A 27,110-nucleotide genomic window follows, 5' to 3' on the forward strand; every position below is an offset into this window, starting at 1 on the left:
ATGGTCATAGAGTTGTAAAAGGTGAGGGAAATTAAGAAAGGAAGGAACTGAAAACAGATGAGCAATACAAAAGGTTGATGCAGCGAGCGATATTAAGTAAGTGGTGAGCCTGAGAGAAGGAACTCTGAGACTAGAACATGTGAGAATGGTGCTTGGGGAAAGCCAAGAAAGCAACCAAAGTGAGGCCTGATTCAAACTTTCTGAGGTCAATGAGCAATTGGGCACACTTCTCAAAAATATATTGCCCAGGTATGAAATAATATACTGTAGAAAGTAAATTTTAGCTAGGACTTGAGTTTTTAAATATAGGACAAAAACCTACATTAACTAACATTCAGTTCCACACGTTTGTTACATATTAAAAAAAAAAGTCATGATTTTCAAAAAAGAGGCTAGTGATTTTTGTTGGGGGGGGTGCACAATATTTGGGTGCCCAACTTCTGGCATCTGTAAGAGGCCTGATTATTAGTAAGTATTGAGCATCCACCCTTTAGCAATCCCCCCTTGAAGGTGTCTCAAGTTAGGTACTCAAAAATTGAGGCATCTGAATCAACTTGTTACTTCTGAAAATCTTGGCCAGGCAGTTTCTGATGCATATGTTCAGAACAGGTTGGTATCAAGTCGTTTCAGTGAAAAGCAAGATGAATATCAAAGCACCGTAAACTGAAAATCCCTAGAGTTCATTATTATTATTAGAAAATAGCCCTGAGTTGAGAGAAGAGCTGAAAGAACAGCTCAGAGTATCTGGAGGGACTACGGTTCAACAGCTGAGAGGAAATCTTTAAATAAAACTTTCCACTTCTATAGCACCTTTTTCCTGAGACTGTCAAAACATTTGACAAACCTTAGGTCCTTCTTTGGGGCTGCAGTTGGCCTTAAGGAACATCCTCCATGCTGTAGTTTTGAGCAGTTTAATTTTTTAGTGGACATCAAATCTCTTCTGGCAGTCACAGCCTTTTACTTCATCAATGGAAATCCAAAACAAATTATTCCACCATTACAAAAAAAATAAATTATACCCCCCCAAAATACAAGATTATGAATTTAGCAGTCTGATTTAAAGCCACTAACACAAGGAAATTGAGAGTTAAGGCTACAGTGATGCTTTATGGAGGAACATAAGGTCATGCATATCACAGCCACACACAGATAGAGGATAAGGTGGAACATGGACTGTTCTGAGGCCCTTCGAAATAGGACTGTTCTTGCTATATTAATGGTGAAATTTCATTGCAATGCAAGTTTAAATCAGATCCTTAATCTTACTGTAATGCATTTCCTTGTTTTTATTAGTGATGCCTCCATTACAAAGAATGCATGCAACAAGAAACAACAAAAGCATTTGCTTCTCTCGCTGTTTGAGACTAAGTTCACATCCAGTTCATCTCATATCTGCAGGATAGGACTATGAGCCTTGTGCACAGCTTCCCTTTAACCAGTTCAGTGCTGTTTGGACTTCATGATTCGCAGTCACTGTATATGTATTAAAGAGAGAAACAACTTGTCACTATAGTTTTCCAGTGAAGTTTATTCAGTGGTAGTGGGACAGTGTATTGTAATGATGATCTTGTGGACTGAAAATAAACACAGGTCATAGATTCCATGAAATGAATATATTTGTGATACCAGGCAGCATGAGTGGGGCTGATTTGATTTCTCTATTGTCTAAGGAGACTATTCAATGAAAGCTCTCTCCTGTTTCCAGGCAAACCCTGACAAATCATATTTTCCCCCTGACACACCCACCCCAGCTTCTGTGCTATGGGAACCACATGGAATGTTTTTTAAATCCATTCTTATATAAGTCAAATTGTTTCCTTCCCCCCCTCCTCTTCTGTCCCTGTTGTTTGCACGTAAATAATTTACTCTTTGGTATTTTTTCCAATAACCTGTTTTGTTTATGATAAGACACAAAGATTTTTCTGTTACTTGGGAGATGTCTACACTGCAAATGAAGTTGTGATTGCAGCAAGGCTAGGCATACCTGTGCTAAATTGGATTCTAGCTAACATGGGTAACAGCAGTATTGAAGGCGTAGCGGCGCAGAATTCAGCATAGGCTAGCAGCTCCTGAGTGTACTGTAATTTCCTGCCTTGTGTGCTGAAATCTATAACCTTAATGCTGGATTAACAGGATTTTTTAAATTTAATAATAGCTATTTTACATCATTTATTTGACTTTAATAACACAATTCCTCAAATGATCTGTTAAAATAGTTCTATGTATTTTTCTTTCTTCCGTTTATGTGACCCAGGAGGCATTGTCAGCAAAACATGTCTGTTTGGTAAGGCTCAATAATAGAGCTGGGTGGGGAACCAGATTTTTTCTTTTCTTTTCTTTTTTTTTTTTTCTCCTTTTTTCTTTTTGCAAGAATTCCACGTTTTTGATTTCCACTCCAAATGGAACACAACCAAAACATTTAGAAATTTTCCACAAAAGAAAAAGTAGCAGCAATATCCCCATTTTATAGATGGGGAAACTGAGGCAGTGACTGGCCCAAAGACATCTTGCCCAAAATCACAGAGGAAATCTGGGATCTAGCCAGGAAAGAACCCAGCTCTCCTGATATGCAGTTTGTCTACACTGCCCCACAATTTGGACTACAGGGGTGTGCATAAGAGTCCGCATCAAAGTGCTGTGTTGTAACTTCCCTATGTAGATTTGTGGCAATGAACTAAAACATTCCCAGTAATAGTCCTTGTCAGACAGGCCTACATTCATGCGAATTAGGAACGTTTTTAGTTTGTGCTTGCAGCATCGCATGGGGGAGTTACAGTGCAGCACTGTGTTCACACACTCCCCAGTCTGAACTATGGGGCAGGGTAGACATAGCCTTAGATTCTTGTTTGTTTTTTTAGCTACAAGACCATCCTAACTAGACCTATGGTAATAAAATATCAAATCAAATTAGTAGGTCAAGCTGATACTTTTGAAAATGAACACTTAAGAAAATGTCAAGAGTTGTAATTCAATAGCTATGTAATTTCAGAGCACAAAATTAATACTAGGAAATGTTATGCCTTAAAAATGGCTTTTGCAGCAACACTTCCAATTGTTAGTCTCTAAGGTGCCACAATGATTTTACATTGTTTTTACTTCCAGTATTGGTATTAGCAGGTGTTTAAGAAATTCTTGGTCTTATTCTACTTGTTAATTCAAGCTATAGCTGGGCAAGCAAAGACTTACGATAAATCTAACTTTTAGAGAAAGGGTGTGTAGTTATCTTTACAATCCATGGCTTCTCAGTTCTGCTCCCTCCTTCTTTACTCTGTCATCATGATGGGCTCATACACAAGAAGGAACAGAGAAACAGGAAGGCTATTACACATGCTTTTTCACAGTCTGATTGCTAGTGGTTACATCTTGGATCCAGAATCTAAGCCTTCACTTTTTAAAAGAGTAATTTCTCTTGTCTTGATAGTTGTAAAGGAAACTTCTTCAAATGCAAACAGATGCAGTGGTATCTGCATGAGTCTGCAGACATCCTGGAACAACAGCTTTGAGAGAAATGTGAACTACCTGAGTAAACTCTGAAGCTAATGATGTATTGTCAATATAACTATTTCACTGATCAAGGCATGAAAGAAAAAGATGATCATATCAGGAAGATCTAAGTTATCTACTATAAATGGCTTCTCGTTTGGTGGACGGAGGGTAGGCTACAGCTCTTACCCCAACCCCAGTCTGATCCCTGAGTGTGACCTGCTCATGGATCTGATCCTTTCCTTCTTGTGACCCATCTCCCATCATCTAAGCTTTTCTGTTTTCTTCTCTTAAAAATATTTTTCAGAGTCCAGATGACTTCCTGTCTTCACTGTCAATTTTCATCTTTCATGCAGGATGAGATGTGGAAGTAGAATGCAGCAGAAACAAAACTTAACCCTACAAGGTTCTATATATTATTTTAACTAAAGTTTATGGAAGCCCATTAGGTATGGGATTTTAAATAAGCCTAAACAAGAATGGGTTTGGAACACAATCCTGGTGGGAAATTTGGATAGTAACTTCCTCAGTGGGGGAGACAGGATCACACAAACACTGCAGTTTGCTCTTGGTGTGCATTTCAAGGTACCATGTAAACATTAACCCAAACACCTCTTCCTCCCTCCATATAACACACCATTTGCTCACCAGGCATGTGACCGATACAACTTATACCAGACAGCTGCAGCGGGACAGGAGCCAGCAAACAGAGCTGTAAACGGAGGAGTCTGAGGGGGAGTTTGTAGTGTGGCACTTGTTCGGGGTTTGTTTTTGCTGTGGGTGGTAGTGTTTTGGTGTGGTTTGTGTTTCCCAGATTAACAGGATTTAGGTGGGAAAGCTATTACAGATACAGAGGCAGCAGTGGTAGTGACCCAAGTAGTGGAAGACATAATGAAGATGACTGGATGTAGAAGCTGTGGTATGTACATGATCCTGGAGGGGGTACCTGGAAAGAATTTTGTCTGCATGAAGTGCCGTCTGATAGAGCTTATGGAAGAAAAGATCTGAGGATTGGAGATACAGGTGGAAAGTCTGGTTGAGTTTAGAAGGGGGTTCGAGCAGATTATGGAGCAAAGACATGGGGCGGTTGAAGGGAAAAGCTCAGACTTGCAGATGGAAGCAGGACCGAAGAGCTCTGAGGGGAGACTGCTGGGTGAAGAAAATGGACAGTGGAAGCATGTGACTAAGAGAACCAGGCAGAGGAAAAGACAGGCTAGTTAAGGAGAAATAGAGCTCAAGAACAGGTTTGCAGAGTTGGAAAATGAAGAAGGGGCTCAGCAGGTGATCACTGAAGGTGGAAGGGCAAGGAAGAAGAGAGGAACGGCTAGCCCTATAGGAAAAGGGGAAGAGTCAATGGAGACTACACCAAGTATGAGCTCCAGGAGGATACAGGATGGGTTGAAGAGGATTACAAGTGAGAATAGGAATGGAAAGAACTTGCAGCCAGAGGGAACAGGGGATAGACCAGAGAATCGCACTGTCACCAGGAAAAGGAAGGTCTACATGATCGGGGACTCCTTACTGAGAAGGATGGACAGGCCTGTAACCAGAGCTGATCCAGAGAATAGAAGGGTGTGCTAAGACACAGGATGTGGACCTGAGGTTGAAGAGGATCTTAAAGGGAGCAGGAAAGAATCCACTGATCATCCTTCATGTGGGAACAAATGATACCGGTAGATTCTCACTGGAACGTATCAAGGGAGACTCTGCCAGGCTGGGGAAAACGCTTAAGGAAATCAAGGCTCAGGTGATCTTCAGTGGGATTGTGCCTGTTCCTAGAGAAGGGCAACAAAGGTGTGCCAAGATTATGACTATCAACAGATGGCTCAGGCAGTGGTGCTGTAAGGAGTGCTTTGGGATGTATGGGCACTGGGAGGCATTCATGGACAGAGGACAGTTCTCTCGGGATGGACTTCATCGGAGTAGGGAAGGAAATAGACTTCTAGGATGGAGGCTGGCACAACTGATTAAGAGAGATTTAAACTAGGAATTTGGGGGAGATGGTTGGGAGATGTTCAGGTAATCTCCACGCCGGATTTTAGTATTGAGAGGGAAGAAGACGAAGAAAGAAAGGATACAGCCATGGGTAGGAGAATGGATATAAGGAGGAAGGGCGGTGTGGATACCAGTCTAATAGGTCATACTGGCTGTAGAAAAATACCATGCCTAATCAGGTACAGAATGTGAGCGAGGCCAAACAGCAAAAATTAAGATGTTTGTACACCAATGCGAGGAGCCTAGGTAACAAAATGGAGGAACTAGAGCTACTGGTGCAGGAAGTGAAACCAGATATTATAGGGATAACAGAAACATGGTGGAATAGTAGTCATGACTGGACTACAGGTATTGAAGGGTATATGTTGTTTAGGAAAGACAGAAATAAAGGCAAAGGTGGTGGTGTAGCATTATATATCAATGATGAAGTAGAATGTAAAGAAATAAGAAATGATGGAATGGATAAGACAGAGTCCGTCTGGGCAAAAATCACATTGGGGAAGAAAAGTACTAGAGCCTCCCCTGTCATAGTACTTAGGGTGTGTTATAGACAGCCGGGATCTAATTTAGATATAGATAGAGCCCTCTTTAAAGTTTTTAAAGTAGGACTAATGTAAATACTTATGAAAACTGCATGATCATGGAGACTAACTTCTCAGATATAGACTGGAGAACAAGTGCTAGTAATAATAATAGGGCTCAGATTTTCCCAGATGCGATAGCTGATAGATGCCTTCATCAAGTAGTTGCTGAACCGACAAGAGGGGATGCCATTTTAGATTTGGTTTTGGTGAGTAGTGAGGACCTCCATAGAAGAAATAGTTGTAGGGGACAACCTTGGTTCAAGTGATCATGAGCTAATTCAGTTCAAACTGAATGGAAGGATAAACAAAAATAAATCTGCAACTAAGGTTTTTGATTTCAAAAGGACCGACTTTCAAAAATTAAGGAAATTAGTTAGGGAAGTGGATTGGACTGAAGAACTTATGGATCTAAAGGCAGAGGAGGCCTGGGATTACTTTAAATCAAAGCTGCAGAAGCTATCGGAAGCCTGTATCCCAAGAAAGGGAAAAAAATCATAGGCAGGAGTTTTTGTGGCACCTTAGAGACTAACAAATTTATTTGAGCATAAGCTTTTGTGAGCTACAGCTCACTTCATCAGATGCATTCGGTGGAAAATACAGTGGGGAGATTTATATACACACACAGAGAATGTGAAACAATGGGTTTTATCATACACACTGTAAGGAGAGTGAGCACTTAAGATGAGCCATCACCAGCAGGACGGGGGGGAAGGAGGAAAACCTTTCATGGTGACAAGCAAGGTGGGCCATTTCCAGCAGTTATCAAGAACGTCTGAGGAACAGTGCGGGGGTGGGGTGGGGGTGAGAAATAACATGGGGAAATAGTTTTACTTTGTGTAATGACCCATCCACTCCCAGTCTCTATTCAAGCCTAAATTAATTGTATCCAGTTTGCAAATTAAATTCCAATTCAGTTATTTCTCACTGGAGTCTGTTTTGAATTTTTTTGTTGAAGGATAGCCACTCTCAGGTCTGTAATCGAGTGACTGGAGAGATTGACTCCGACTGGTTTTTGAATGTTGTAATTCTTGACGTCTGATTTGTGTCCATTTATTCTTTTATGTAGAGACGGTCCAGTTTGACCAATGTACATGGCAGAGGGGCATTGCTGGCACATGATGGCATATATCACATTGGTAGATGCGCAGGTGAGTGAGCCTCTGATAATGTGGCTGATGTGATTAGGCCCTATGATGGTGTCCCCTGAATAGATATGTGGACAGAGTTGGCAACGGGCTTTGTTGCAAGGATAGGTTCCTGGGTTAGTGGTTCTGTTGTGTGGTTGCTGGTGAGTATTTGCTTCAGGTTGGGGGGCTGTCTGTAAGCAAGGACTGGCCTGTCTCCCAAGATCTGTGAGAGTGATGGGTCGTCCTTCAGGATAGGTTGTAGATCCTTGATGATGCATTGGAGCGGTTTTAGTTGGGGGCTGAAGGTGATGGCTAGTGGCGTTCTGTTATTTTCTTTGTTGGGCCTGTCCTGTAGTAGGTGACTTCTGGGTACTCTTCTGGCTCTGTCAATCTGTTTCTTCACTTCAGCAGGTGGGTATTATAGTTGTACGAATGCATGATAGAGATCTTGTAGGTGTTTGTCTCTGTCTGAGGGGTTGGAGCAAATGCGGTTATATCGTAGAGCTTGGCTGTAGACAATGGATCGTGTGGTGTGATCTGTTCCTCAGACGTTCTTGTTAACTGCTGGAAATGGCCCACCTTGCTTGTCACCATGAAAGGTTTTCCTCCTCTCTCCCCCACCCGCTGGTGATGGCTCATCTTAAGTGATCACTCTCCTTACAGTCTGTACGATAAAACCCATTGTTTCATGTTCTCTGTGTGTGTATATAAATCTCCCCACTGTATTTTCCACCTAATGCATCCGATGAAGTGAGCTGTAGCTCACGAAAGCTTATGCTCAAATAAATTTGTTAGTCTCTAAAGTGTCACAAGTACTCCTTTTCTTTTTGCGAATACAGACTAACACGGCTGCTACTCTGAAAACCGTCTTAGGCAGGAGTTGTAGACCAAGCTGGATGAGCAAGCATCTCAGAGAGGTGATTAAGAAAAAGCAGAGTGGAAGATGGGAGGGATTAGCAAGGAAAGCTACCTTACTGAGGTCAGAACATGTAGGGATAAAGTGAGAAAGGCCAAAAGCCATGTAGAGTTGGACCTTGCAAAGGGAATTAAAACCAATAGTAAAAGCTTCTATAGCCATATAAATAAGAAGAAAACCAAGAAAGAAGTGGGACCGCTAAACACTGAGGATGGAGTAGAGGTTAAGGATAATTTAGGCATGGCCCAATATCTAAACAAATACTTTGCCTCAGTCTTTAATGAGGCTCTTAGGAATAATAGTAGCATGACAAATGGGAATGAGGATATGTAGGTAGATATTACCATATCTGAGGTAGAAGCAAAACTCAAACAACTTAATGGGACTAAATCAGGGGGCCCAGATAATCTTCATCCAAGAATACTAAAGGAATTGCACATGAATAAAGGCACATGAAATTGCAAGCTCATTAGCAAGAATTTTTAATGCATCTGTAAACTCAGGGGTTGTACTTTATGATTAGAGAATTGCTAACATAGTTCCTATTTTTAAGAAAGGGGGGAAAAAAAAAGTGATCCGGGTAACTAAAGGCCTGTTAGTTTGACATCTGTAGTATGCAAGGTCTTGGGAAAAAAAATTTGAAGGAGAAGGTAGTTAAGGACATTGAGGTCAATGGTAAATGGGACAAAATACAACATGGTTTTATAAAAGGTAGATCATGCCAAACCAATTTGATCTCCTTCTTTGAGAAAGTAACAGATTTTTTTAGACAAAAGAAACACAGTCGATCTAATTTACCTAGATTTCAGTAAGACGTTTGATATGGTGCCACATGGAGAATTATTAGTTAAATTGGAAAAGATGGGGATCAATATGAAAATTGAAAAGTGGATAAGGCATTGGTTAAAGGGGAGACTACAGCGGGTCATACTGAAAGGTGAACTGTCAGTCTGGAGGGAGGTTACCAGTGGAGTTCCTCAGGGATCAGTTTTGGGACCAATCTTATTTAATCTTTTTATTATTGACCTTGGCACAAAAAGTGGGAGTGTGCTAATAAAGTTTGCAGATGATACAAAGCTGAGAGGTATAGCCAATTTAGAGAAGGACTGGGATATCATACAGGAGGATTTGGATGACTCTGTAAACTGGAGTAATAGTAATAGGATGAAATTTAATAGTGAGAAGTGTAAGGTTCAGGCATTTAGGGATTAATAACAAGAATTTTAGTTATAAGCTGGGGACGCATCAATTAGAAGTAACGGAGGAGGGGGAAGGACCTTGGACTATTGGTTGACCACGGGATGACTATGAGCCACCAGATGTGATATGGCCGTGAAAAAAAGCTATGCGGTCTTGGGTGCATCAGGCCAGGTATTTACGCGGTAGAGATAAGGAGGTGTTAGTCCTGTATACAAGGGGCACTGGTGAGGACCTCATCTGGAATACTGTGTGCAGTTCTGGTCTCGACCGATGTTTTAAGAGGATGAATTCAGCACTGGAACAGGTACAGTGAAGGGCTACTAGGATGATCCGAGGAATGAAAAAACTGTTTTATGAAAGGGAGACTTAAGGAGCTTTGCTTGTTTAGCCTAACCAAAAAGAAGGCTGAGGGGGAGATATGACTATTCTCTATAAATATATTAGAGGGATAAATAGCAGAAGGGAGAAGGAATTATTTAAGCTCAGTACCATGTGGACACAAGAACAAATGGATATAAACCTGGCCATCAGGAAGTTTAGACTTGAAATTAGACAAAGGTTTCTAACCATCAGAGGAGTGAAGTTCTGGAACCAGTCTTCCAAGGGAAGCAGTTGGGGCAAAAGACCTATCTGGATTCAAGATTAAACTCAGTAAGTTTATGGAGGAGATGGTATGATGGGATAACATGATTTTGGCAATTAATTGATCTTTAAATATTCATGGTAAATAGGCCCAATGGCCTGTGATGGGATGTTAGATGGGGTGGGATCCGAGTTACTACAGAGAATTCTTTCTTGGGTATCTGGCTTGGTGAATCTTGCCCACATGCTCAGGGTTCACTGATCGCCATATTTACGGTTGGGAAGGATTTTCCTCCAGGGCAGATTGGAAGAGACCCTAGGGTTTTTTTTGCCTTCCTCTGCAGCATGGGGCACAGGTCACCATTCTCTGCACCTTGAAGTCTTTTAACCACGATTTGAGGACTTCAATAGCTCAGACATAGGTGAGACGTTTATTGCAGGAGTGGGTGGGTGAGATTCTGTGACCTGCATTGTGTAGGAGGTCAGACTAGATGATCATAATGGTCCCTTCTGACCTTAATATCTATGAATCTCTAAAAAATGCCCTTTGATACTAGTTGTTTGCACCCACATTATGAGAAGTAACCTTAGTTTAGCTCGTCATCTGCCACGATGATCTCCTGGAAGAGGGCTCTGGTTGAAGAAATCTCCAGGAGAATCTTCCCTTCCTACGTGCCCCCACCCCCTCCACCATCTCATTTACAAGCATGGAATTTGCTTCCCCACCAAAGAGTTCAGGGGCTCCACCCCAAAGCTGCTGGATCCCCAGGAATCTGTGGAGGCTAAGAATACCCCTGAGGAAGGGTACTGTATCCTAATGGGCCCCAGTATCCTTTCCCCAGCTGGTTTCTTGGCAACTCTTTTACTACTGGAACCACCCCATGGCATCTGGAATGACTGACATGGCATCTATGCGGAATTGTTTGTGCCTGTGTCATTGTTCATAATTATATATCTATTAGAGAGATTAACTACTTCACCTACCAATGAAATGCAGCCACCTCTATAGTGGGAATGCAGGAGCATGACAAGAAGTGAAGAATAGGAGCAAATTGAAGAATAGGAGCAATTTTAGGTAGGCAGAACTGAATGGCCAGTTTATTCAGGATACCAGGGTTCATGCCCTTACCCTTGTGAAAAGGGTCAAGAGAATTTTACTGTCTACCAAGCCATCGGGATTTTGATTTTTAAATCTAACCTGAATGAAATCTGTTTCCCTCCTCCCCTTAATACCATGTAGGAGATTAACTCAGAATTGACTTTGAGGGGAGAGTCTCACCTCCTGAAGCAACAAAACCATTTCTACTGCACTGCTGGTTTTCTTTTAAGGTCTGTCAAGCTATTGATCGGGCAGGCTTGATCCTACTTGGCTTGTGAGATTGGACAAACTCAGAGCCCAGTATAGTATAGTTACTGCAGACAAATGAGTTGTATATTATTATCTCATAATAACTGATCTTAGTAACTACATGCCCAAAATCATAATAATTGTTTAGTGCACAAGCGAAAAAAGTGTGATAGTCATATCGTGCAGTCAAGCTAGAGCCACCTAGTGGTAGAAAGATGAGACCCTCCACGTTTTTTTTGACTTGAAGCTGATTGGACCTTTCTTTTTGGGACAGCTCACAAACAAACAGGTAGATTTACCCAATGCCTGCATATTAACAGGGGAAATGGCAATTAAAATCTGATCAACTAATAGAAATTCTGTTTGCTCCATCACATGCTCTCTCATCCACATATGGCTTGCTACTGCACCGGTTTTCTAGTGGGTGCAAAAGGATACAAGTAGTACACTTTTTTTTTTTTTTTTTTAAAGAATAAGAGCATTGCAGGCATTTGTCTGAAGAGACATCAAAGTCCCCATAATAAATAAATATGGCTATTAGCAGTAGATCCAAAGAAGAAAAAAGTTAGATCACATTTTGCCAATACTAATGTTGATATGTGTTTTTCTTTGAGTAAATACAATGGTAGAATTAAAAGTACCTTGTGAAGACATTTGATTCCTTTTCTTCTTCTTTTACAGTAGGTAAACATTCACCTTCAGCTAAGAAGAGAAAAGACAACCACATTGTTACCTTTGGCAATTCTTTCAAACATTTCAAAATTGTGTTCACTTTCAGAGTAGGGACTGCGAACCAGAAAACTCCAGGGTACAGATATAGTTCTTTTTATCTGTAATATTTTCACATTTATGATTTTGTTTGATATAATTATCAGCTATTTTAAAGTGTCCTGCCCTTGTGGCTGTAGTGGAAGTCTTGGTAACCTTTATGATATTTATTTCAGTTGTTTGTTTGTATATGTATGTATACACATAGAAAGTGCCTTTCCTTGTCCACATGCATCTTTCCCATAAACTCAGACTACAAGGGTTATTTGTTATCTATTCACAATATAACTGTTTACAATCATATCTGTTATTTCAGAAGATTAGTGCAGCCAGCAGTTTGGGGTATTTTTGTATGTGATGCTACTGCTGAAGCAATATGTAAAATGTTTGCTGACTTTTTAAAACGTTAACATCTTTTTACAATAAATATTTCCCCATCTACTGTATTTAAAGCAATTGACATAGTATTATTATTATTTAATGTTTATATTGTGGTAGTGCCTACAGACTAACAAGGTCCGAGGACCATCCTGCTAAACACTGTACAAAACTACAGGAAATGACAGGTGTCTACCAAAAGAGCTTACCACCTGAAAGACAAGATATAATAGGTGGATGAAGCAAATGAGCATATTGGGGCATGGGGTAAGGGATGGGCAACCAAAAGATTAGACTATGTGCAATTCTTAGCCAGTCTGGAGTAGTAATCACATTGTGCCACCTGTGTAGGTGTAATCAGGTTGCAGTTAACTCTGTGCATTAAGGCAAAGGTAAGTTTTGATAACTGACTTGAAGGCAGCTTAGGTGACACGTTTGAGAATTTTGACTCTTCTCATGCACCAGGGGCAGCCTGGGAGAAAGCACAGAGGTGCTTCCGGGAGAAGTGGATCAGGGATAAATTAAGGCTGCCATTAATGGCAGAGCAAAGGTGGAGGCTGGCAGCTTGATAAGCAGTATTTCTGACAGATAAGGTGAATCTAAATGGTGAAGGGCCTAAAAGGCAAAAAGAAGGAGCTTGTGTTTGATGCAGTAGAGGATAAGGAGCTAGTGGAAGGATGCAAAGGGGGGTGATGTAGTCACAGTGATGAGCCAGGAAGATGATCCTGGCAACAATGTAATGAGTAACTAGTGCTAAGGGCTATGAGTAAACAGTGATTTCTCTTAGAATGGCACAGTATGCAGCACACTAGTGCAGACACACTGAATACTGAGAAAGCCAGATCTTTTCAAGAGACAAGTTTGCACCCCTAAAAAGCAATTTTTATTTAAAAATATAAATACAGTACACGTGTTTAATAAAAGCTTCTACTGAAAACTGAAACCTTTTATGGTATTATATCTTTATCCATTATTTGATAAAAATAAGCACTCAGCCAGCCTAAATACTCCTGATATTTGCTTGTGCAACTATTCTGGTATAGTAGGCTGAAGATCTGGACTAAAAATGTTTTAGGAAAATTAGCAACACAAATATAAAATAGCTCTGATATTTTTTCTATTCATGGAGGCTACCTCAGACAAAGAGAGAAATGATTGGAGGGTTACCGTGTACCATTTTTGTTCATGCTATTCATCCATTTATCGAGCTCTTCCATTTCTATTTCCATGACAGAAGGTGTGTCTTCTTCAAAAATAGGACTTGATCCAGGGAACAAAAGATGGGGTTAGACAACGTGTTTCACTCAAATAGACATGTAACAATTGTATCAATCTTGTATAATTCTGGCCTTAATTGTGGGACACCAGTGCTGCTCTAGTGAGTTTACTTTTTGAAGATGCATCAGCCCAACAGGTCAGAAACAAATAATCATAGCCCACTTATGGAACAAATGGGTATCTTATCTATGCACTCTAGATAGATAATTAGAGAATCATAGAATATCAGGGTTGGAAGGGACCTCAGGAGGTCATCTAGTCCAACCCCCTGCTCAAAGCAGGACCCAACCCCAACTAAATCATTCCAGCCAGGGCTTTGTCAAGCCTGACCTTAAAAACCCCTAAGGAAGGAGATTCCACCACCTCCGTAGGTAACCCATTCCAGTGCTTCACCACCCTCCTAGTGAAAGTTTTTCCTAATATCTAACCAAAACCTCCCCCACTGCAACTTGAGACCATAACTCCTTGTTCTGTCATCGGCTACCACTGAGAACAGCCTAGATCCATCCTCTTTGGAACCCCCTTTCAGATAGTTGAAAGCAGCTATCAAATTTCCTCTCATTACTCTTCTTTTCTGCAGACTAAATAATCACAGTTTCCTCAGCCTCTCCTCATAAATCATAGACTCCACCCCCCTAATCATTTTTGTTGCCCTCCACTGGACTCTTTCCAATTTTTCCACATCCTTCTTGTAGTATGGGGCCCAAAACTGAACACAGTACTCCAGATGAGGCCTCATCAATGTCGAATAGAGGGGAATGATCTCGTCCCTCAATCGGCTGGCAATGCTTCTACTTATACAGCCCAAAATGCCGTTAGCCTTCTTGGCGACAAAGGCACACTGTTGACTCATATCCAACTTCTCGTCCACTGTAACCCCTAGGTGCTTTTCTCCAGAACTGCTGCCTAGCCACTTGGTCCCTAGTCTGTAGCGGTGCATGGAATTCTTCTGTCCCAAGTGCAGGACTCTGCACTTATCCTTGTTGAACCTCATCAGATTTCTTTTGGCCCAAAATAAAAGGTCTGATCCTACCCCATTGAAATCCATGGTGAAACTCCCATTGCTTCAATGGAAGCAAGATAGAGCCCCAAGTTAGAAATGTTATTTCAACCAGGAGGTTGGTTTCAACAATGACCTAAAAAGAAAAGGTCATAACTATACTAACTGCATGTTACTAATTTTACTCTTGCCTTTACTGATCATTTTTAGAGACAGTCTCATGGTTGAAAGACTATTGCTAACTTTATTTTGTATTTTTAGCATGAGTTAAAGCAGCAGTTCGGGGTTGTGACCCTATTTTAATGGGGTCATCAGGGCTGGCTTAGACTTGCTGGGGCCCGGGGCTGAAGCCCAAGGGCTTCAGCCCTGGGCAGCAGGGCTGAGGTTACACCCTGCTAACCTGGGCCTTAAGCCCTTGGCCTTCTGCTTTGCCCCCCCCCACCCAAGGTGGTGGGCTTGGGCGCTGGGCCCCCACACTCAGGGTAGCGGGCCTCAGGTGAATTAAGGCTTCAGTCCCCCCTCCTGGGGCTGTGTAGTAATTTTTGTTGTCAGAAGGGGGTTGCGGTGCAATGAAGTTTGAAAACCCCTGAATTAAAGGGAATCTCCCCTCCCCCCCATAAATCCATTTTAATAATTTTCAGCACTTACCACAAGGAAGTATCTCAGTAAAATAATGTAACAACTATCAAATGGATGAGAACTACTCTGCAGCCTCTTGTTTTTACTGGACATGGGTTATTCACTTCACACAAGATCCAGAGAATCGTTACATGCCATGTAATAATGAGCAAGCAAATTTGAAAAATAATTGAACATGACATAAAGCTTATTCTGGGCAGATAAAATTTATGGACAGAGTCAGGAAGCCTATCCCTGTTACCCAAAGTATAACTGTATCCTGCAGCATCCACATTTACAGTAAGAGAACCACTGGTGGCTTGTGCCCAAAACAAGTGGTGGGGCTATAGACAGCAGGCTGCATGGCACCTATGCCATACTCCATCTGCGTGCCTGAAATAATCCCAACAGAGCCTGTATTCCCTGCTCGGTGCCACCTCCCTCTGCTGCCTGCAGTCTATGTGCTGAAGGATCAGAAGTCCCACAGTGGCAGCCAGATGTACTATAATCACCAGAGGAGCCTGCAAATGTTAGCAGGAGGTAATGCACCCTACAATACATCAACCACAAAAGACAACAGTGGTTATTTGGTGGGACTTGGGGTTCTTTCTCCTCCTCTAGGGTTAATTAATGAGAAACGGTAAGAGTGTTGAAAGTGCAAAATATAGACGTCTCAAGCCATACAATAAGTTTAAAACCACAACAACAAGGCCCTAAAAATTAACATGGTCTACTTTAGCAAACAAGCCAAAACAACGAGCAACATCTATAATGTTACCTTTTGACATTTTCACTTCCCAGTCATCTGAAATAAAATAAGTTTAAAAAGTTGAATTTATAGTTAACTTGTCTTTAACTATCCATTTTCCCTTAAGGTGGTACCCCAAATAGCTGGGGAAATTCTGCAGTAGGTTTATTTTAAAGACTTAGCCGTTTTGTTTAATCCTTTAGGTTGAAACTAAAATGCTTTATACGCGCTCTTCCATTAACCCTGTCGTCTGTAGTTTACATAGGGGCTGCTTGCTTTTAATCAGTAATTTTCTCTAATGCACTAAAAGAAGCTAACCACCACCAACTCTTGCTGGTTATCAAGATACATGAGACGAACAGGTGTGTGCGCGCGCGGGGCGGGGCGGGGCGGGGGAGACACGTGATTTCCCGACGTGACTCCTCCCAGTCTGGTCCAGGGCTCTCCCCATCCCCGCCCCGCAGCGGGATACCGGGGGAGGGGGGCGGAGCTCTGTCCTCCTGCCGCGCTAGCTCCTCCCCCCAGCAGCCAGGCCGCGGAGCGGCTGCCCGCCAGAGAGCCTGGCTGCGGCGGCAGCGGGCGGCTTCCCGGACAGCGGCTGAGCGAGTCGGAGCCCTTCTCCCCCGCCTGCTCTGCGCACAGCAGTAGCTGGCTGCGAGAGAGCCTGGCTGGGGAGGGGGCAACGGCCGACCGCTCCCTGCCCAAGCTCGACCTCTGGGGACCGGAGCCGACTCTGAGCATGCCGGGGGGGCGGGGGGGCCCGGCTTGCTCGGCCGCTGTCCCCAGGAGCTGAGCCTGGGTGGGGGCGGCCTGTTGCTGCCGCACCCAGCCGCTCTCCCAGTCAGCCGCTGCGCTGCACGGGGCAGCCTCCCGGCAGCGTGGCTGGAAGCGTCTCTCGCCCCACCCCTTCCTCTCCTCCCTCGAGCCGGCTGCTGGAGGGACACTTGGCCCGTGCCCCTCCCATGAGTCGCCTCGCCCTGTTTGGCGTGAGCAGAAATCAGTGGCTGAGGTAAACCTAAGCTACAGATCAGTGCAGTGGGAGCTCGCCTTCAGAATGTGAACAGCAGACTGCAAACAGAGTTCCTGGAAACTAACCAGTTCCAGGAAGGAAAGTGACCTCCTGAAAAAGTAACTGGTGTAAAAATTGGTTTATTGCAAGCTTTGAGACAGGCCACCTGTAGTGCACCTATTTATGAACAAAGAAAAGGAGGACTTGTGGCACCTTAGAGACTAACACATTTATTTGAGCTACAGCTCACTTCATCGAAAGCTTATGCTCAAATGAATGTGTTAGTCTCTAAGGTGCCGCAAGTCCTCCTTTTCTTTTTTGCGAATACAGACTAACACGGCTACTTCTCTGAAACCTATTTATTAATGAAAATCATAGGAGCTGGTTTCCGCATTGGAGGAAAAGGTAAAGAAACTTGAATGATCGCTGAAATCTCAGTGCTAAATTACAGAAAGCAAAGGGAACAATTGTCAGGGAAGCTGGATGAGACGCCACATGAGAGCTGGAAAATGAAAGAGGACTGACGGTAGGATGAGATATTAAGGAATACTAGAAACCATGGGAAGAACAGAAGGGAAATGTGCATATATAGATAGATGTAAATACCAGCGAGAGCGAGCTAGCAAGCAGTTAGATGGTGTGGCATTGCAGGCCACTATACAGAGAACTAACCTCTTCTGCAGGGGCCTCAAAATGATTTAGGAGTTCCAGCATGTAATAAAAAGAATGAAGGGCTGGATGTAATATCCACATTGTACAATTATTTTATGGTTCAAATCAGCTTATTTTAAATTCAGCCCAGCCAGAAGACACCAAAGCCTCCAACCCACTCCAGCACATCCACCTTATCTCTCTGTTTGCCAGTCATGTCAGGAGCAGTGTATAGGCTGAGTGGAGTGTCTACAAGGCTGACTCCCAATGTATTACTTCCAAGCAAAAGGAAAATGTGAGTACGAACCCAGAATTGTGCTCTAGCAATCTTTAAGATCAAATTTCCAGTGGGCCTCTGAAAATGTACCCACATATTTACATGAACATCCCCCACACATATGAACAACCAGGCAGAAGCTTCATTACCCATTTGGTGTATGTCAGTGACGTACCCAATACTAATGCAGGGGCATTTTCAGAGGCACACTGAAAGTTTGGTCCTAAGTGTTTATGGTTTAATATTTGTAGGCTGACATACTTTTAACCGCACAAAATATTCCAAAATGTATCAGAACAACACCTTCAGAAGTTCCTACATCACTCTATATTTTTAAGGCCCTTCCTCTGTTCAGTTCCTATTGTTTCACACAGCAGAGTTATTGAGGTAGGGTGTATGTACCTTCCTGAAATTTCATCATCTTATTGCGGAATACAGTTACCCTGATCATGTGATTCTTAAGCAGTTTACTTTGATCTGAACAAGTGGTTTCATAACAGCAATTGCACTACAGGGGTCTCTGTGAAAGCTTCCTTGAAGTGCTAAGATAAATTCCTTCTTATCAAGATTTTGCTGCTATTTTCAGGTAGTTTCTCCCTGTCAGTAATGAAAGAAGTACATTGTTCATTAGAGAAGTACCCTCAACAGTGAATTAGTAAGCATAAGAGCAGAACAAGAGAAAAAACATGCATGGTCAAATAGTTATCTCTTTGCCCTTAAATGTTACCAGAGGGCTGAGTTGCCAGAGGATCTTATTATAGCCCATAGCTGTCATGGATGTGAGAGATAAGCAGAGGGTGCTAAGAAGCAAAACTAGACCAATTTAAATGGGATATACTGTGCTAAGATTTAGTGAGGAAAACAAAACTCTATAGTTTCATAATACATTCCATTTCTGCATATGAAAATTCAAGTATCGCTAGATAAATACATCATAAACATTGCATTCCATTTCCTGAAATCCTTTCCTGTTCATGTTCAATATTATCTACAAAAATTCTTCTAAAATTTGAAGTCCCAAATTTTACCTTGTTTAGGCTTTTTCCTTTTATTACGTATCACAAAGAAAATGATCAGCAGAATTAGTAGGACTAATATCACCACAGGAATGCCAAACATTAAGGCAGGCGGTACACCTGCCATTTCTGGGGTGCTGTCATTATGCATATCATTTAACTCAGTACTTGCATTGTTTCCTGTCTCAACATTGTTCTCAGTTTCTGTTGGTTTGATGGCAGGTTTCAGATCATGGTCACCTGCAGTTATAAAATATTCTGCAGATCTCTCTGATCTAGGTGTTACTGTAACATTCAATGCTGATGAATCATCTCCTGAAGCATCTTCATTTGCAGTGCCTGCCAAATATATGTAAACATCTTAACATTTTCACTTTTTAATTTGATAATCAAAATAGATAGTGAGTCAAAGCATATGGTTTTAAAATTTCCTCTTCATTTCTCCTGTACCCATCCTGGTTTGTTTGTTTGTTTTTAAACCACACTTGAATGTCTGCAGACTGACTGACCACAGTGATGGGCACTTCATACATAACCACATCATCCTTGCCAATTTGTCAAAAAAACTTACGATCTGGACAAAATTCTGCTAGCTTGCTCTTATAAACAGCAACACGTGTAACCCCATTCCCAGACAACCACACCCACCCGCTTGTTCTTGCACAATATAAATTCTCTCACACACCACACGTGCAGCCATTCCTCTTTTCTCCTGACTGAATCCTAGACTCATCCTCCACCCACTCAATAAATTTGGCTCACCCCGTTATCTCTGACTCATCAAATCTCCTCTCCCTTCATACAATTCACCATTTTCTCTGTTTCTCCATTGTTTTCTCCCCAGAGTCTCTCAACAGGCCTGGAGCGGGGAGAGGGAGGAGACGGAGGCAGGAATAGGTCTGGCCCCGGAGAAGGCAAAGCCCATAGAAACTGCTGACTTTCACAAAAAGAAAAGGAGTACTTGTGGCACCTTAGAGACTAACAAATTTATTAAAGCATAAGCTTTCGTGAGCTACAGCTCACTTCATCGGATGCATTTGTTTTTTCCACCAAATGCATCCGATGAAGTGAGCTGTAGCTCACGAAAGCTTATGCTCTAATAAATTTGTTAGTCTCTAAGGTGCCACAAGTACTCCTTTTCTTTTTGCGAATACAGACTAACACGGCTGCTACTCTGAAACCTGCTGACTTTCACTCACCCTCCCTGTGGACTCTGCACTGGAGGAGCCAAGAACATAGAGAATTTAGTGGACACAATTGCAGTTCCTCTACCTCCACCTACAATAAGGCAGTGAGTAGAGCTCCTCCTACACCAGGCACTATAGCACAAGTAGCAAAGTGTTAGCTACCCTCATTTCAAATGTAATAGGGGTGGGTTTTTTTGTTTGTTTGTTCAAGCAACAGGGGTACAGTTGATGACATTGATCACTGTGATGTGGGAAAACTTTCTGCCTGTATTGGGTTAGCAGAATTATTCAAGGCTGCCCCAGATAGATTTTATTAACTGTTGTGGTGTTTATTACTCGAACAACTACAACAAGTTGTAGGCCCTATTGTGAGACAAAACCTCCTGTTGATGTCAATAGGAGCTTTTGCTTAAGTAAAGGGTGCAGGAATGAGTCCTTTTTACATTTCCATGTATCAGGCCTTAAATAACTCTCAACCTAAAAGGAGCTGAAGTTGTGACTGCTCAGTGTTGTCTGCTATTTTAGACAGTGCCTTGTGTTCTGTGGCTTTCATTGTACTGAATACATGAGGGTAAGACTCTATGGCTGTTTTAATAACATATTGGATCTGATTCTGTGATGTGCTAAACACCTTCCTCCAAGGTGCGGATCTTCCTTAGCTTCCATTTAAGTAAATGAGAGCTAAAGATTCTCAGCCCCATACTGGAGGCACTCAGGACCTTCACTGGATTGGGACCAATAGTACTTTACATGTTAATTGCTTTATAAACACACAAATCCTCATCACAACCCTGTGAAAGGAGCAATTACATCAATTTTACAAATGAGGAAATAAAGGGAGGCAAGTGAAGTGGCTTGCCCAGGGGGACACAGTGAGTCAGTGAGAAAACCGGAATTAGAACTCAAGATCCCTATCTCATGCTTAATCCACTGGACCACATTGCTTCTCCTGACTGCTAGATCTTTGGAAGGAAATAAGTATCTCTTGAGGCTGTATCCTAGGGAACAAGATTTTAAATAATTAAAATAATTTGAGTTTATTGCATTGTTATTGCAGTGATGATTTATCTATCTAGGTATTTATGCTATACTCATCACCTGAGTGCCTGGTCATTTTATCCTTTACTAAAAATTATGATCACAAAATGCTTAATATTAAAAATAAGTCATCAGACTACTTCATTCCAAACATAGCAACAACTTTTAACTGGTCTCCTTCAAAGGACTTTACAAAACATTAATTAGTAAAACTTAACTTCTTTACTACTTCCAATCTTTACTCAACAGCAAAACAGAATCTCTGCCTCTTAGGTAGATAATACCCTTCATGTGACCTGTTACATGTATCCTCTTATTTTTGCATGCATTGATAACGCATTATATTCTTGGTTCTGCTTAAACACTGTCAAGAGGATCCACTGGCACAGGCATTAATGTACTGCACTTTTATTCCTTGCAACCTGGTTCTTCCTGATTCTTCTTCCCAGAAATTGTTTCTAGTCACCACCAGTGTTTGCAGCAATTTCATTTCATAGTTAACATCATCATCTAGTCATGATGGGCCAACACACCAGTATAGACATGTGTGTTGCAGACGCCTGCATGGTTAACCCTAATACTGACATAACAGATAACCAACTCAGTGTCGCAGAACCATTTATCTGCATTTGTTTAATTACACTCCTGTGATCATCCTTCTCTTGAATCTGTCAGCTTCCTCTGCTTAACATACTGATAGCAACAAGCCCACTGCTAAAAATAGGACAAATGGGGAAGCAGTGGGAGGATAGTTTAGGTTTCTGTTATTTCTGGAGCAAATAATTTATAAAAGCTTTTCAGATGTCTGAAGCATGATGTATACTTGAAAGCAAGAACAAATAGTAACATCTCATTAACCACAATCCTAAACTTTCAGCTGGAATATATCTTGCATTTGATGTCCCGGAGAGACTGTTCCAATGTCTCTTCTGTTCTTTATTTGTCATGTTCAACCTTTAAAGCAGATTTCTGATCACTTGTGTATTAAATAAAATTCCCCTTCCAGTCTCCAGCCAAAGATAAATTCAGAAAGCAGAAGGTGACCTTGTTAACATGTATATTTGTTCACTTCACATAATTCTAGAGACAAAAGAGCATCTATCCCCACTTTCTTTTTCCTAAGTGATTTAATTTGGGAGAATTAAATACATCCTTCAGCTTTCAGAGTACATCCTTCAGCAGTTCAGTAGCCAGTTATACAATGCTGCTTCCAGCATATTGTTGTTACCTTCTGTGTTTTAACTGCTGCATTTAGAAATTATGTTTTAACTGCCTCCAGGGTTTAAAGCATGACTGAGGTCTCAAGTGATAGATTATGACTGTGATGATCTCACTGGTCAACGTCAAACAGTCACTGCTTAGTGTAGCATAGCTCCACTCAGTGGGAGGAAGAGTTACAGATCAGAGTTGAAATACACTGGTGGCACTAAGCATGGGAGCTTGCACAGAACCTGCCTTCATTTTATGGGACTCAAATTAATGCTCTTAGTCCCTTTCTTTGGGCTAGATTCTGACATCGTGACTCACAGTGAGTAGCACCTTAATCCACAAATAATAATGTGACTCCTCACAGAATAGGATATTATACAGCATGAGTAAGAGTACGATTTAGCAGCCACTCAAAAGTTGCTTTAAATTTCACAATAGGGCTTTTATCATTACTGGTTGTGCTAGCGAATGAATGAAGTTGTTCATTCAAATTTTGAAAAGGACAAGCAGCATCATTTGCAGACATGTACACTACGGCGTGAAGTCTTGCTTAGCATCTTCTCCTCTTTAAAGCTACTGGTAAGAAACTGGTGAATCTTGCTTGACTCTTTCTCGTCATTGGCCGTACAGACTAGACCACATTTCTCTACACAACAAAAGCAAGAATGGTATTTTTGTTGACATATCTGAACACAATGCTTGCTGTATTTCCTACTCTCAGTGGTTTGCCTTCTTGATGAAGTAGGCAGGTAAACAAAACTTCTCTTTTTAATTTGAAGGGGAGTACAAAGCAAAAACCATGCAATCAGCTTCCTCTTTCTAAAGAATATAAATACATCCTATTATAAAATTGCCAGAGCAGACCTCGATTGTTCTGATAAAACAAGTCCCTGGAGGGGAATGTTTTAAAATTACAGCTTTGTACCTGAGCACAAAATAAAAGGAAAAAAAATACAAGATTTCAATTGATGGAATAATCACATTTTTTTTTAAAAGGGAATTTTGGCTTCTCCAAACTTTGCTATAGCATACAAATAGTCCATGTGAAAGAAAACTCAATTTAGGGCTAAAAAACAGAGTTAAAATACTATATTACTGAAAAAAACATTTGTGCAAACAGGAGCCCCCCACAATTGTTTGTTAATACACCCTCTACTCAAAACATTCTTTTTAAAACTTCTCCAGGTGGCATTATTTATGGAGTAGAGGCAGGATTTTTTTTTCCATTGGACTTTTTATTAACAAACACTGTGTGTGCGGGGTGTAGGGGGGGGGAAAGACTCCAGTTTGTCCAAGTGTTTCTTTCTACTTAATAACTTTTCTCTACATCATTTCTACTCTTTTGTCTGATTACATTTAACTGTTGATCTAAGGAGTGTTGCTCCTTGAAATGGGCAAGGCTTGCCCAGGTAATATGCTGAAACATGCCTCAGATATGATACGTAGGAATCCTTAAAACATCTGAAGACCAGCTTGATTAATAGATACACTGTCCTGGATGGGTAAAACAGCCACATGTTTGTGGGGGTAAATCAATAGAAAAGATCCTGTAGAAAATGGGTACATACAAAAAGTCTTATCCAGATAGGTGTGAACCAGGAGGGAAATATACTTGAGTTTATTTCTAGATGATGGAACAACTTCATCCCTGGTATAGACAGCTTAACTGACATTTCTACTGCCAGTCCTGCAAATTCTGACCAGCATCTAAGAGTCAAGCTGGGATCATTCATCATCAACATTAATAAAGGTTCTGCAGATCAAATTATGCGCTTAGTTACACCTGTTTAACCTTACTTTCCTGCAGTTTTGCCCTCAATGACACCTTGTGCAATTCCTTTGCATTCACGAATTTCTGATGTGAATCTTCTCAAGAGGTATCACTCAAGAGGACCTCTGTGTTTAAAACCAAATGAGCTGAAGCCTTTATCACCAGAAATCATAAGATACCTTCACGAACACTGCACAGGGGTCACTGACTGGAATTTGATATACAGTTTAGCTGATGTGTAAGAAGGATTCTCTTTCTCTGAGGTGGCTCTCTAGTGCAGGAGTAAACAGCAGTAACAACTTGTTTGTGAATCAAATGGGAATACACACTAAGAGTTTTTGTGTGTACTCAACAGATTAACTCTTTGTGTGTAATGAACAGATTGAGTTAATCTGTTAAGTAAAAAGGTACCATTTTTACATGGGCACTTTTCAGAGAGTTGCACTTTGATGAATCTTTAAAAAGAGATGATGCAGCAATGTAGCAGTTGCTGGACCAGGCCAGACGGAAGAATCCAAGCAAACTCTCATTTCTTGCTTTATCATTTTGCTAGAAAATTATAACAGGTACATTTTTGGTCTCAAAATACGTTAGAGGGAGACAGTTTCATAGTGACTGAAAAGAAATCTGATTTTACTTCCATTTTCAGCAATATACTAAACTTCCTCATAGATTTTTTTTAAAAGTTTTTATGTCTACAAACATTGATGTTGGATCAGTTCCATTTTTAAATTCATCATTATGAGGCGGAAAAGAGGTCAAGAATAAGAATCCCCCAGTGGTCCTAGCTATGTATGTGATTTCACCTAAGAGGTCTTTTCAGCAAAATATAGGGTGTCTGTGAATGCTGTTTGTACAATCTGCACAGCACATTTGGCTCTTGAACTGAGAAGTCCTCTTGAATTATGGCTAAAGGTGATAATAGGATGGGCACACAACATAAATTCAATCACCTCCTAGCTCTTGACATCCTCTGCATGAGGCACTGTTGAATTTTGTTATCTCTGTGACTGAACAAGGTTCTTGTGGCATAGCTCAGTAAGTGAGGAAGCATTTCTGTAACTTCCTAAATGTTCAACATAGTACAAAGGGACATGGAACACTCTAGGGAATACCAGCACAGTTCAGGTACAACCTTTATCTGCATTATAAAGCTGGCTGTGGTGAGGGGGTTGGTTACAATACAGTTTTCTCCAGAGATTGTTACAGCTTTGTCTTGTAGTGTACTTGGGACCAAATCTTCTTTTAGCTGTAATTCAATTTGTGGAATTTTGACTTTGCAAGATTCTAATATAGTTTGGAAATGTTATTTATAACATCATTCTATCCACACTGCAAGACCTAACTGTGCTTTCCCCATCTTTAAGGCCTACTGCACGGGTTCTCAAACTGAGGGTTGGAACCCCTCAGGGAGTCATGAGCTGTCAGCCTCCACCCCAAACCCTGCTCTGCATCCAGCATTTATAATGGTGTTAAATATATAAAAAAGTGTTTTTAATTTATAAGGGGGTCGCACTCAGAGGCTTGCTATGTAAAAGGGGTCACCAGTACAAAAGTTTGAGAACTACTGGCCTACTGTTTTGTAAATGGTCTCCCAAACATATAGGTGAGACTTTAGAAAGACCACTTGAGAGCTCTGGTCCTTCATTATTACTAGACCAAATTTAGAAAGAGACTTACTATTCTGCATAATTTCCCTGATAATTATGGACAAGACCTTTTTTTCTAATAACTTGGATTATAACAGTCCTTTAGCATGGACTGTTATAAAGTTGTAACACAATTTTATTCTTTCTACACAGGCAAGACCAAACCATGTTATAATTCATCATAGCACTTGTGTGTATAGGCATTACCCTTAACCACAATAAGATTTGCAGTACAGACAGGGACTATTGCCCAGACTTACGGCATGGCTATAATCCCCCCCCTTTTTTTTTTAAATCCATTTTCACAATGGTCATTAAAACCATAATAAAAGTGGGGTAGCAATAACAGAGTGATTCTCCTTTCTCCCCATTTTGTGCAGAACTGTTGCTTGAAACAGCAATTTGAGAGCAGCTAATAATACCACTGTATACTGAAGGATTTCAAAAGTGGTTTGTTTCATACCCAAAGACATGTAAGTAAAACAGTTTGTAAGTTTTCTTTAAAACATCCACCAACATTGTTCAGTTACTGCCTCTGTTTCTTATGCAAAATACAAATGAAACAATTGTACACATAATAGTTTAATGATTTTTGTTCAAAATTTAACTATTCAAGCCTGCAATACATGAATTTTTAAACAGTATGAATCATCCCAAGATTATTATTTTGCTTTACAAAAGTTGTTCATTATGGCTGTTTGAAATATTCAACTGAAAACTTTGAATGTAATCAGAGTACACTTTTTTTTTTGTCCATTAAATGATGTTATGAAGGACATGACTTTTACAGACAAAATACACCAAATGGTGAAAATCATAACAGAAAATAATGATGGATGTTAACCAAACCCTGGTATCTAAAAACACCTGAGGATGTTTGCATCCAAATGTCACAGGTGAAGCTGATATCTATTAAACAACAAACAAACCACACACACACACACACACAGATGAAAGTAGCAAAGTTAAATAAAGCTGAAACACAGTGCAAGTTTTCACAAACCTTCTACAGAGAATCAGGTTTTTAGGGTGTTACCCTCTAACAGAGTTCTATCGCTGTAGGCATAAAACATGTCTGCATAGTTCTACTTCAGAATGCAAAAGACACTTTATTACTTACCATAATTGCCAGATCCTGCCACGAGAAACAGGACAAAAAACAGCACGAAGTTTTGTTTCTGTATGTTACATTTTTTGTGATTAGGCATGATTCTCAATTTTAGTTTCTCCCTGTTTTACAGGAACAAGTACATTTCCTGCTTCCTGCTCATGTGTATG

General features: G+C 41.0%; 1 protein-coding gene across 1 annotated transcript; it reads right to left on the reverse strand.

The window, feature by feature from the left end:
• Positions 1–897: 897 nt before the first annotated feature.
• On the reverse strand, positions 898–27,110 carry TMEM154 (transmembrane protein 154). The gene is made up of 6 exons (XM_043513276.1): positions 26,953–27,110; positions 18,987–19,317; positions 16,056–16,079; positions 13,556–13,641; positions 11,877–11,937; positions 898–1,473 (listed from the first exon to the last, which is right to left on the reverse strand). Exons 1-6 carry the CDS (start codon positions 27,038–27,040, stop codon positions 1,458–1,460), a joined length of 606 nt encoding a protein of 201 aa, XP_043369211.1. The 5' UTR covers positions 27,041–27,110; the 3' UTR covers positions 898–1,457.

The sequence above is a fragment of the Dermochelys coriacea genome, chromosome 4, assembly GCF_009764565.3.
Source record: "Dermochelys coriacea isolate rDerCor1 chromosome 4, rDerCor1.pri.v4, whole genome shotgun sequence".
In the NCBI taxonomy this organism is placed as follows: domain Eukaryota; kingdom Metazoa; phylum Chordata; order Testudines; family Dermochelyidae; genus Dermochelys; species Dermochelys coriacea.